At 51.1% G+C, this 13,275-nt stretch overlaps 1 protein-coding gene across 3 annotated transcripts in view; it reads left to right on the top strand.

Annotated features, from left to right (window-relative positions):
• Col4a2 (collagen type IV alpha 2 chain) overlaps window positions 1–13,275 on the top strand; it is a 150,176-nt gene that overhangs the window by 36,799 nt on the left and 100,102 nt on the right. For all 3 annotated transcript variants that reach the window (XM_048800624.1, XM_015484079.2, XM_015484078.2), the window contains exon 4: window positions 6,608–6,688. In XM_048800624.1, the coding sequence (XP_048656581.1) occupies window positions 6,608–6,688 (81 nt within the window). The remainder of the gene's footprint in view (window positions 1–6,607; window positions 6,689–13,275) is intronic.

The following is a 13,275-nucleotide window of genomic DNA, read 5'->3' as shown; positions in this document are numbered from 1 at the left end:
ATGCTGGGGGCAATCAACGGCAAAGAATCCATAAATTCCCTTTAGAGAATTGCTCTTTTTGGCTGGAGGTATATTGGCTTAAAAAGACTTCCTTGGACAAGACGTTTCTTGGAACATGTGGAGGACAAAATATTCTTTGTTTTAGGACAGATGAGTTTTGTTCTTGAATTTTCATATAAATTTGATTAATACTCATTTTTATGTGCAAGTTGGAAACAATGGCCACCATTTTTCCTTTCATTCATATATATTGTGTCAACTGTAGGGATACATCTGCAGAAAGCTGGGTGCATTTCCATGGATTTGTGCCCTAAAGGTACACAGACAATCATACAGGTAGTTAGATAACTAGTCTTAAGGAGTCTGAATCATTTATGTGTTTTTATTTCCTGGCATTCAAGTTATCATTCAGAAGTATTTCTGAATGTCCTAAATATAAACCAAGTCTGTGCTTGGGAGGAGTGGCATTGGGCAGTTTTCTCGACACTTAGAAACAGGGACATTCTTTAGGACGGCACATCTTTGCCCCAGGTGGGGAAGGAGGGCCTTTCCTGTCTGCCTGATGGTTCGTGAGCCCTGGTGAAGGCAACATGATAACTCCTCTTGCTGCTATGGGATTGTTCAAATGGAGGCAGAGCCAGCAACCTGTGGGACCGGATGTTCTCTTAATCTTGCAGCTGCTACTGTTGATCTCTGCTCTGAGTCTACTGAATCCCATTTATAAATGGCAGAGCAGAACCTCTGCTGGCAGACAGCGTCATTGGCTCAAGGCACAGAATTCTCTGCTTGGGCATGATAGGAACCTGGTTCAGGAAGCTGGAGCCTACATTCCCTGAGAAAACCCAGTGACTTTTGTTCTCCAGAGGAAAAGACTCACCAGGGAGTCTAGACCTTGCATCTAGAGTGATGTGAATATGTCTGAGACAGATGCTGTGGAACTGGATGGATTCTCAACCATTCTAGATGGGATGATGCCGAGACTCCCAAAGACTCCAAGGAAGAGACTCCCCATAAAAAAGCCAACCAAGATCCACCTCTATGTTTATCTATAAGCACCAATGTTTTAAAAAATCAGTAAATAAACAGAAGGAAAACCGGTAGAGTAGAGGAAGGGGAATGGAAGGCAGGAGGGGAAGAAAAAGAGGAGGCACTGGGTACTAAAATGGAGCCAATTAAATTCCACGTCAGTACAACTAGGCCAAAATGAACCTCACAAACACGTTAACTATGATGCACTAACGAAGGTGTTTGTTTAAGCCAACCAAGAAATCCTTGCTAAAGCTTTCCACTTTTACCTGGAAACAATGCTGGTTGCCTCCCAGTTGGGTGGAGTATGATCTGAGTTCTCCAGAACATGCCTCTTGGACTGTACCTTGCCATCTGGCTCCTGAGCAATCCAGGTCATTCCCAAGTCCTGTGATCTCATCAGCACAGTTGTGCTGGCCACCAGTCCAGGACAGGGTAAGATTCAGCAGGAAACAAAGATCCCTGAAAGGATAGATTTTAAAGAAGGAAAAGAGAACTAAAAAACGTCTGGCACTTTGACTGGAAACCCAGCATCTGCATCCTGGGTACTAGAGCCCCTAAGTCCCCAGAGTGCCAAAGGAGACCTGAGGGTAGCATTTTCCTAAAACAGAGGTGGCTGGGTCTACTAATCATGGCCCATGAGACACCCCACCTTCTACTGCACAAAGATGGTTCGTGGCCTGCAGTTCCCTCCGGGGCTCTCCGAAGCCCCTTTCCACAATGTCAGCCCCACCATCCAGTGCAGAGCTTTGCTCCAGATGACTTGGCTTATATTTGGGACATTCAGATACTTCTGAATGATAACTTAACGCCAAGGAAAACCTGGGCTGCCTGACTGCCTGGAAACTGGGTTAGAAGGCAGGTTCTGACCCGGTAGATCTCGGGCGAGCTGGCTGCATTCTCCCTGGCTGCAGGGGGCCTGCTGCTGCTCGGTCCCTCCCCTTCCTTCCATCTCCTGGTGAAGCTGCCTCCAGGTCTGACCTCAGTGTGCCTCCTAGTGTCCTCACCCACACGCCCGCTCGGGTCCTCCACGACCTGTGGCCCTCTATTGCCACACAGGCTGTGTTTGGAGAATGCCACCTTCCTCTCTTCCTGGTGTGCAGACAGCCCACTGGATCTTATGTTGACGCTGCTTTGAGCTTCTTGCCCACACTCGTCATTTGCATTTGTTGTCAAAACCGCCCCTGTGGCTTCCACAGCCCTGGAGCTGCCGAGAGAAGTCAGTGGTGAGGACGTTAACCCCCTGGGAGTGCGGAGTCTCTCCCAATCCTGTTCATCCCTCTGCCTCTCTTGAAGGAGCTGGTGCTTCAGAGGGGCCAGGTCTTCCGTGTGGCAGGTGACAAGATGATTGACATGAGGGACTTGTGTGTGGTCCCCAGCATGTGTTGGCTCTTCTGCTAAAAGAACGGGTGACCCCTCCGGTTTGAAATGGTCATGCATGTGGGAAGCAGCCGGGGCCTCTGGTTTGAGCACTGACTGGTGTCTCTGAACTGTCTCTGTCCTGGACTGTAGTGCACCCACAGGTTGAAACTGAACCCGGGGCTGGAAGTTGGGGATGCAGCACTGTGGGGGCATCCTGAGAGTCAGTTCACCCCAGTTCAAGGTGTTCTTGACCCCTGAAGTGGCAGGAAGATCTTGCTTGCCTGGGCCAGGAGGGTGGTGGGCAGCTCTGGGGTCTCCTCTTAGTGGTCATGCCCTCAGGCTAAATGGGCACATGAGCAGGACAGGAGCATGGTCTAGCCAAGGGACAGGGCCTGAGTCAAGTGAGCCTCTGTGTCAGCAGGTGCCACTCGTGATCTCCTGTTCCCGACTCACAGTCCTACCCGCTCTTCCTCAGAGCATCAACCAGAATTTCATTTAGGTAGGTTCAGGCATCTGTTTTTTCAATCAACCTTCTTGTCTGTGCATACTCCATGAGGGCAGGGAAGTGTCCGGGCTGTCCCCACTTTACACCCAGAGTCCAGCACATTTGGCAAGAATGGACTGAGGGAGGGAGGGAGGGAGGCAGCCAGTGGGTTGTAAGGGAAAGAGGATGAATCGGCTCTCACCCTGTAGTGGTTTGAAGTTGGGAGTGCCAGGTGCCCTCTCCTGGATCAGCGCAGGAACACAGGCTCCTCTGTGCCCAGAGCCCTGGGTGGGACGGGGATTGCTGTGTGGGTATGAAGGGGAGGTATGGGAGGTCACCAGCTTCCAAAGATCTTCAGTATAATTGGTCACCTTGGGCCATGGGCCCTTTTTCTCCTGGATGAAGGACATCCAAATAAGCAGGGCTTGGCCAGCTCAGCTGAATGGTGTAGTTTGGCCCCTGACAGGAGTACTTGGCGCACCTAGAGCAAGTCCGTGGGAGCCGTCCTGGGAGCTTCATCTCCTTTGAGCCACCATGGAATAGTCAGTGGCCAGGTGCCCCCGCATGGGACTCTGGAGAGCAAGGGGTTGAATGCTGCACTCTGCAATTTCTGCTGCTGGCAACTCAGACTTGAAGTGAGGAATGGATGGAGGCTATAATTGACATTTCTTTTTTAACCTGTGATTCTGTAGAATGAGAAATGTGAAGTGCTTGGAGAGACCTAGAAGAACTGTGCAGGAGAGAGGCTTGCCTTCAGAGACTGAGTGGACACTCAGGCCAGAGCCAGCTTCACTCTGGAGACGGAGGAGGGGTGGGTGGAGCTGACCAGCAGGAGGACCGTGGTTTGTCTTTAGGTCTCGTGGCATGGCAAAATCAAGGCAGAGCCTGTCAGTGCTGGTGGGAGCTATTGCTACCCTCCTGTGGGATGGGAAGCGGGGACGCGATCCTGGGCTCATGGGGTCCTTCCCTCCACTCACCCAGCCAGTGCCTCGGGAAGGCATTTGAATCGTGAGAGGCTCAGGTCAGAGACGTGTGCAGTCTGAGAGGCCATCTGGAGCACTTGCCCTGCCCAGTTAGTAAGTACTTCTGTCTGTCCTGGAACCTGGCATTCCACTGTGTGGCCCTTGAGACCCTTGTAGATGCTGGAATTCACAAGAGTCCCTCTGAAGCACAGGTGAGCTGCCTATGGGAACACACACACACACACTCGTACTCACGTACTCACGTGCGACTGGGAGGTCTGAGACTCAGGGTGGCATGGTCTGTGAGGGGCTGCCAGCCAACCATGTGTGCCTCCTCCCTGGTGAGACGGGCACCTACCCCCTGGCACACATTGGCAAAGCACAGTTCCAGGAAGGGCCATTCCATTGTGAGCAGGTCACGGGGAGCTCATTGCTGTAACCGAATCCAGTGAATATCCTAAACTTAGAAAAGAGAGTCTGCTCCATCAATTTGAAACCCTTAAAATCTTTCCAACGTATGATTTATACACAAGGATCTGGCAAGTGACTCTAAAGTCAAAATTTAAAATAGCACGTGAAACCCCATAGGGGGAGTGAGCACAGCCCCCACCCCTTTCCCAGCAACTGGCAAAGGAACCGCTGGGTCAGCTGGGTTAGCTGCCAAGGCACCTATTCATGTCAGGGTCACGTGTAATGAAGTATGAATGCGCTGGCCCATCCAGGCCACTCCCATTGGTGCTGAGCGCAAGCCATGAAACCTACAGCTTAACGCGAAGCTGTGATCCTAGAGTCCAGAACCATGGAAATTGTGTAGGTAAACACCGAAACCATAGAAAACCGCCTTTGAGGGCATAAAAGGGTTTTATATGTGTTTACTTTTACACAGTAGAGCTCCAGCAGTCTCACTACCTCACATGGGACAGAAAGATAATCAAAGAGAGATTTAAAAGGAGGTACTGGTTTCTTTAAAGGATTTGAGACGCTCAGACTTTCTGGAATTCTTCAAAGCAGTGACTGCTGCATCAGGCACTGGATTATTGTAAGAATTATTATAAGAACAGAAAATATGTGGGACTCTCAAACGAGGCGTCTCCGGCGGGAACGGTGAGCTCAGGAGAGGATTTGACAGTCTGTACAAAAAGAGCCTTGAGGGACTGCGGAGGCCCGAGGTCAACGCTGGCCGGCCAGATGGTTCTGAGTCAGACGTTTGCTTGTCCTGCATGTCCAGTGTTGGCCGTGGGCAGAGTCTGCACTGGGCAGGACCCGCAGTGGGGCAGTGGCCACGCCACCTGCCTCTCCACGTGCATGCCCACAGCAGTGGGGACAGGGAGGATTCTGGCTCAGATCTGCCGCAAAAACCTTAGAGGAGTCCCAGTGCCCATCCTGCCGGGTCACTGAGGCGTGGCTGAGGGCAAGGAAACACTGTGGCAATGTGAGTGCTGCTGGACACTGGACAGTCCTGTTGGCCGGGGGCTTTGCTTGCACAACAAGTTTTGGCCCAGGGACTGACAGGGGCTGCTGGTGTCCAGAGCCCCTTACGTGGAACTGCCCGCTGCATGGGCCCTGTGGGCACATCAGGAGTTGCTGAACGGTGGCCAAGCATGACAAGCCAGCCTGAGATCCTCCCTGATGACAGGCTGCACCAGCTCACCTCGGGGAGGGGTCTGTGTAGCTCACCTGTGAGGAGAGGACTGTAGCGTCTCACCTGTTGGAGGGCAGCTGTGGCATCTCACCTGGGGGGAGGGCTTAGGCTCCCCTGGGAGGGGAGTGGGGGCCAGGGCAGCAGCTTGGCCACTTGGAGAACAGGAGGAAAGAAGGTAAAGCCGCTCCTCCTGCCGTAGGCAGCCAGCGGTCTAGAAGAGCCAGAGCCCTCCATGGTCGATCTCCATGTTCTTCTCTCATCCATTATGTTGAAATCGAGGGTGGGGAACCCTTCTCCCCACTGGACAGGCCAGCCAGGAGCCCCTCCGTCTCCAGTGAACCCTTCAGAGTTGCAGTCACGGCAGGAGCCTCCATTCTGCCTCCCAAGGACTCAGGTCCTGGGGGAAGCCTGCTTCCTCCTCCCTGCACATCAGCCTGACTCCCAGAGCAGGAGGGACGGAGGTGGCTCTCTCTGCAGGTGGGCCACAGCTGCGTCACAGGCGATGCCCGTGGTGCAGGGTTTCCATCCTGCCAGGTGCACCTTCTGCCTCTTCACCGGGCACCTCCCTTCTCTCGCTAGGCTCCGCGTGAGCTGGTGGGCCCAGAGCAGCCTGGCCTTGGGTCCCACCCCTGTTCTTTCTCGGCTCACTCTGGCCTCTCCAGGATGCACCCCTGTACCTCCAGGCACGAAGAGGAGCTGCTTCCTGCCCTGGGCTCCTCATTCCTACCCCAGCCCTTGACCTGTGGTGTAGTCACAGAGCAGTGTCCATCTGCATTTCTCCTGGACTCCCTGGGTTCGGGGAACATTCTCAAGGCATGCAAGGCCATTGACCACAGAGTGAGCAACCAGGCAGCAGGGACCTGGGGGGTGGGGATGTGCCAGATAGACTCACTGATTTCACCACAGGGTGCCTGGTGGGGAGGCCCGGCCTGCTGGTGGCAGGAGGATGGGAACTCTACCTTCTCTCGGCTCGGCAGTGAACCCACCTAAAACTGCCCTAAATAAATGCTTATTGAATATGTTGAATGAATTCTTGGTTTTAGAGTTGAGAGGACTCCCAGCAGGTGGTACTGTGACCCATATTGTAGATGACACAGTTTAGGTCACTTTCTTTGTGCTTGATTTTTGCAGGGTGTGAAGAAGTACGATGTGCCCTGCGGAGGGAGAGACTGCAGCGGCGGCTGCCAGTGCTACCCGGAGAAAGGAGGACGCGTAAGTCAGAGCGTCGCCGTAAACACCTCCTGACACTCCCTGACACTCCCTGACTTTGAAACAAAAGTGCCTTAACTCACCTGGATAAGTCAGTGGCTTGCCTTGCTAAGAAGTTTAATCCACAATGTTCTCTTTCACCAGCACAAGTCGTAATGCCAAATTGGGCCCATTTAGACCACTTTTCCTTTTCTCTCGTTCACTGTTAAGAAGATGTAGGTCCTCCCTCAGCATGTGTGGGGGGTGGGTTCCAGGACACCACTGGGTGTCACAAGCTGACGCTCAAGTCCCTTACGTAAAGTGGCATAGGATTTGCATGGAACCACACACATCCTCCTACACTTCAAATCATTCCAGATGACTTTTAAACCCAAAGGCAACATAAATAGATGTTATACTGTACAATTTAGGAAATAAAGACAAGAAAAATCTGTACAGATGCAGTACAGATGCAATATTATAAAAAAAATATTTTAATCCATGGTTGATTAAATCCATAGATGTGGAAACTTCTTCCAACATGGAGCGCAGGCCCTGTGGGTATACACATGGGCATATGTATACACATAACGTAATGATGTTCGTACTTAGATTTTACATAAACACATACCTTGCAAAAATATTATGGAAGAGAAAACAGTTGCATTTGTACTGCAGTGTAGGTATGCAAACTAGAGAGCATTGGCCTTTATACTATTGGTAGTTATTCTAAATTTAAAATTATTCATTCCCTGAATGCTCTTTATATAGCTCATTTCACAGATAAGCAGGGGAAAAAAAGGCTACCCCAAATTATTACAAGAACACCTGGCAGAATTTGAACTCTTGACTTATGTTGGGTTTAATGTGTTCAGTGCTTAATTGAAGAGGTTGGTTTCTTGCTCTGTAGCCTCTGAAGCAGGTGTTTGAGTCTTTACTTGTTTCTAAAGATAGTCCTTCTGCTTAGATGTCCAGATCCACTGTGCATGTGGAGGTGTGGGAGTAGCACTTCCCTTTACGCCACAGAGTTGGTGTCTCTGTCCCCAGGATTCCTGTTTGTCTGCATCCCTGGTGACTGCCAGGTGGTGGGAGGTGGTCAGGAATTCTTGCCTGCAGTGCCATTTTTGCCAGAAATCACTACAGTCCTGGGTGCCCAGTGAGTCTCCCTAGCAGAGTCCTGAAGGCAGTGTTTGAAGTGGCTGTGCCCACTCCTGCCTCTGGCTGTGGGATTCTGCCATGTCAGGTTGTGTCTCCACTCCAGAGTCCCCCCCCACAAGACATGACCCCTAGTCTTCATGGCCAGGACCCCTGGTCCGAGCGGTGGTTCTTTTTGCTCCCCTGTGACTGATCCTTACCCTGGGGCTGTGCCTGGGGTCAAAGCCATCTCTTGTGCTGTGTTCATCGGGTGATGCCATCTGTAGACAGTGAGCTTCAGCTTTAGTGAGGGGCTTCCCTGTTTAAAGAGTCGTAGATGAAGTCATTTGTCATTTAACAAGGAGACAGATAGATATATATATATATATATATTTGCCGTCGCATGAGTTTTGACTGCCCTGGGTCCCCTGCCGTTGGTTTTCCCAGCAGTAAGAGGGCCCTGAAGACAGCGCCTGGCTGCAAACGCTCCCGTGCACTCGGCTGGCCCTGCCTTATATGGACACAAAGCAGATGAATCAGCAGTGTGCAAACATCTGCGACTGGCGTGTGGGGTGGAGTTCGGTCGAGAGGGCCGCAGTGTCCTCTGTGTACTCAGCCAGACAGGACTCGGCCCAAGGGCTGAAGCCGGGGGCTCTGTTCTTTCTCACTTCCTATGATTGTCTAGTGCAGAACTAGGACTAAATTTTCCATATTGCCTTTACAAGAACTTGGTTCTTCAGTAAAGACACTAATTGTGATATGTCAACAGACGCTGCCACCAGCATGCCCATGTACTCTGTCGCTCTGCCCCAGATCTTCTCAAAGAGGTTTTTGGAAGGAGATCCCTAAGGTCCCTAGGTCTCTGAGCAAGTTCACGGCACAGACACAGAAACCTTGTTATGGCCCAGTGTTCCCAGCCTAGGAAGCAGCTGCATCTGTGTCTAGTGAGGTCTAAAGCTGACCCTCTGGTTCATTTGATAGCACTAGTAGTCCAAGTCTCAGGTGGGCTTGGAGTCCCTCTAACTGTTCAGCAGGTTGTCAGCACTGATCAGATTAAGTAAAAATGTGGCCGCTACCTGAGCAGTTTGTGCAGGAGGGAAGACACCATCCCCGCTGTGCCGCTTCCCCATGGCTCACCCTCCCTGTCCAAGCACTCAGGTGGCCTGACACTGCACAAGACACACCTGCGACGGGGCTGGACAGACGTTGCTGGGATGTTGGACTGGTCAGCACCCAAGGCAGTCCGTTAGTTCTGGGGTGCCAGTGCACACTGGTCAGTAAGATGACAGAAACAGCCGACAGTAGAAGGAGAGAGAAAACCCAGCAGAGGGAGAGAAGCACCCGACCTCGCCTGTCCCCGAAGGTGCTTGTCAGGACGATTGCCGCTGCTTCTTCAAAGCAGTTACTAAGATGCAGCATCAATTTCAATACTGCAGACTTGGTGGATTTGATCACCGACTGTGAATTGATAAATGGGTCGAACATTTATTGGCTAGCAGGTTTATCCAGATGTGTTTTTGCAGAAACCGGGGCCACATCTGCCCTACTTTGGGGTTGATAGTATTTTTTAAGTAACATGATACATAAAAATGGCAGTTGGACAGTCTGCTGTCCAGAGAGCTGCGTGCATAGTTTGTTCTTTCCCACAGCTTCCCCTGGGGCCCCTTGCCATATATTTTCCCCCTGGTGCTACTGTAGCCGTGATGACACGCCTCCCAGCAGGCTCTCCACCCCCATCCTTGGCTAACTCCACCTTATATGGACATGGTACCCCAGCCAGGGTGCTCCTCACCATGGCGACTGCCAACAGCAGAAACTGCATGTTACTGGATCACTTTTGGACTCTAAGCAGAAATCGCGAGCATACTGTGGATTCCAGTTCCAAATGAATTCTCGTGTTACCGAATGAATGAGCTTTGTGTAAGATGTATGGAGCCTGATCTTGCACCCATAGTTGGTAAGCTGCAAATTCTCCTGGCAGGGAGAGAATTGCTTCTTGTGGGCAGAACCACCAAGCCCCCAGACAGTTCCAGCAAGCCACAGAGCTGGTCAGAGCTGGGAGACACAGTGTGATTCCCACTCGGGTCAGGAGGCGAATGGCCTGCATGGTCTCACACTCAGATTGTGGCAGAGGTCTGAACAAAACCCACATGTTGGAATTCTACTCAGGAGTCTTGTGTAGGTGGGCCTTGGCCTGTGTCTTGCAGACGGGTGGAGATGGGTGGATGGGAGGGTGAGAAAATGCATTCTTTGGCTCTGGCTGTAGGCTCAGGGCTAGGGAGCCCAAGATGAAAGAAGACTGCCAGCTTCGGGGTTAGGAAGGAGAGGGGCATGGACAGAGAACCCCCAGCAACTGGCAAGCCTCCTCTCCAGGTGGGCTGCAGTCACGGTGCAGTGTGCTCTTCTGGGTTCCAATCATAAATCTTACCTGCCCTGTGGATAAACAGGAGTTCAAAATAAAACTGAATTCCTCTTTGAAGTGACTCAGTATAAACCTGGAAACCCGTAGCGCCCCATGGGGCTGCGTCGACGGTGCAGCTCAGAATGTGACATGGGCTGGTTCCCATGGCCCTAGTAGCCCTGTCCGGGTGGTTTGGAGAGGTGCTGCTGCGGCACGCCTCTGTTCACACCAGTGGCCAGTGTCCAGGCAGACACTTCCGAGTGGCACGCAGCATTCTAAGCAGAAGTCATCGCCAACTTGTCACACACCAGCATGGCCCAGAAAGGACAAAGAATCGTTCAGCAGTAGCAGATAGACCTGTAGACCCTGTCTACACGGGACTCACCCGCTTTCCAAACTGGGGGGGTTATTTTTAGTGGGATTTTGGAGCCAAGGTGCCCTGGCTCCTCCTGAGCCCAGGAGCTGCAGCAGCCCAACTAGTCCACCATTTCTGTGGGGAAGTAGGTCTGGACGAGAGCTGCCCAGGTGTGAATCAGGCAGTGCTGTGCCCGTGACCTGGCGTTCCTTTCCCATCTGTCTCTGTGAGAAGAGCCCAGCTTCCTTCCAGCAGTCAGCACCCAAACACGAGCTCTGTGCATGTTGTATCAGCGTGCAAGGCCCAGGCCCAAGAGAAGGGATTGCACCAGAGAATAGTGGAAGGGGTCCCCAGCAGCACAGCCTGCGTGAGTGAACAGGGACAAGCCCAATAGCCTCAGCAGAGAGGGGGCAGGGAGGCGAGGGTAGAGGGGGACGGCGGTGGGGGAGAGACTGCACAGGCCTGGGAGGCCATCTGCTGAGCCAGATGACGAGCCCTCTGGAGACGTCTTCCAAGACGTCAGTTAGCTGATCCAGGGTCACAGATCCCTTTGAGAGAAGACTAAGGCTCATTCAATTGGATCTAATTATAGGCCAAGAAAATGCTGTGGAAGACCTGAAATGTGGCCCCAAACACAGAATAGATTGCATTTAGCCTACAAGGCCACTAAAATCTAAGAATAATATTTATTCATTCAGCAGATATTTATTACATATCCATCATGTGTCAGCCACTACATGGGCAGTCTCACCCCTGGCATGATATTCCAGCGCCACACTCTCCTGGAGAATCGTCCTGGGCCATGTTCAGTCTGCACTGTCCAGCATGGTATCTGGGTAACAGACGTGTGGCTAATGAGCAGATGAGCTAAATATTACATTTTATTTTATTTCAATTAATTAAAATCCAAGTGAAAGACACACGTCGTACCTGGTTCCACACTGCACATCAGTGCTAGAGCTTTGGCGTGGAGGAGCCAGGAGAATAGGAGAGGAGATAACACAGAGCCAGTGCGTAAGAATGTGTCCAGAGATAAGTCCCAAGTTGTCACAATGGACAATGGAAAGCCAAGGAACAATGGAAAGCCAGGCATCATGCAAGTAAGACCAGGATTTGTAACCGGTGGGCTCATAGCTTTACAAAATAATGTTATCTCTAAAGTAACCCAGCCCAAGGCACAGGACATTGGAAATGCTGGACACACAGAACCTTCTAGTCACCCAACAAGGGGAAGGTCTTCAGCCTTCACCCTTCACCCTCTGCCTCCCCAGGGCCTCTTGGGGAGACTGTGCTTCTAGCTGTTCCAACATGAGCTCTGACCTGGACCCTCCTCACCTTCCAGGGGCTCCTGGTGTGGTGGCTTTGGCCAGCTTGGTGATCTAGCTTGGACTCTTGAGCATAGTGTGGCTCTTCCTCTCTTTCCATCAAGATTGCAGTGGGTATATTCTTAAGGTGGGACTTTTAGCAAAGTATTGTGAAAATGAGTTAATTATGCTGCTAGGAAAAAAGAAGAAATTGCAGTTTCTGTTCCCACATCCGCTCCCTGTTCTACCCCAATATGATGAATATTAAAGGTCAAAAGGACTATTGTGTCACTGTTCAGGATTTGATTCCAAGAAAAGGCAGGTTGGAGATCACCCAAAATGAAAAGGACATTATTAAAATTCTAAATTAATAATTTTAATATCACTTCACCAAATAGACTCAAAGAACACCATTAGACAGAATCTGATGTTTGAAGGTCTGTATTCAGGTGACTAGGGTGGAGCTCAGTGGTACTGCTTGGCACACATGAGGCTCTGAGTTCCATCCTCCATACCTCCAAAGGAAGTTAGTGTTTTAGAGAAAAAAAAAAAATCATTCCCCGTGCTTTTACGTTCAGTGCTGGGGATCGTACCCAGGGCCTCACACACCCCTGGCCACCACTCTGTGACTGAGCTGTATCCCCAGCCCCCGTGATGTTTGAAATCACCATTTCCTTTGTCTGAAACATGATAAATTTTTACCCTGGATTCCATTGTTTCCTATCAGTAAAATGCATTGTTAAATAATAGGAATCATGAAAGTCTTTGGTTAAAAATTAATCATGGCAGGGTGGCCTAACACTTATCGACTTCAACAGATAGTGTTCCCAGCACAGCTACTGACTGTGACAGCTAAGCGGGTATTTGCAGAACCCTGGAGTTAGCAGAGAACAACTTGATGTAGGTTCAGGTCTTTTTGGCAATGAGAAGGAAGTGCTTGCTGCCCAGCCGTGTTGTGCCTGGGCGCAGAGGAGGAAGTGGAGATGCTTTGGGACTTTGTGTTTCCACTTCTCCTCCTCCTGATGGACTCTATATGCATGAACCCCAAAGATGCTGTGGCAGCCTGTGCCACATTCTTCCATCACCTCTCCTGATTCCAGGGATTGCTAACAAGAGCTGGCCCTCAGCACCTTCGTCCATCATCTGCCACCCTGGAGAGGCCATTGTCTTTGTGAGAGAGCCACACACCCCTCCATGTCCTTCTGGATTCACATCCCAACAAACCAACCATAGAGTGGGGATTGTCAGAGCTCAGAACAGGGAACAAAGTCCAGATAAAAGTCAGCCCTTTTGTTCTTAGCCAGACTCCTGGCTGGCCAGCTGCTTTCTGAAAAACCAACTAGAGAGCAGGGCCTTTCATGTGGGTTGCAGAGGCACAGAAGTGACCCTGGGGGGCAGCAGTGGCTGGTACAGGCGG

The sequence above is a fragment of the Marmota marmota genome, unplaced genomic scaffold (assembly GCF_001458135.2).
Source record: "Marmota marmota marmota unplaced genomic scaffold, marMar, whole genome shotgun sequence".
NCBI classification, from domain to species: domain Eukaryota; kingdom Metazoa; phylum Chordata; class Mammalia; order Rodentia; family Sciuridae; genus Marmota; species Marmota marmota.
The sequence above is the reverse complement of the archived record's forward strand: the minus strand, read 5'-3'. Positions and strand labels throughout refer to the sequence as shown.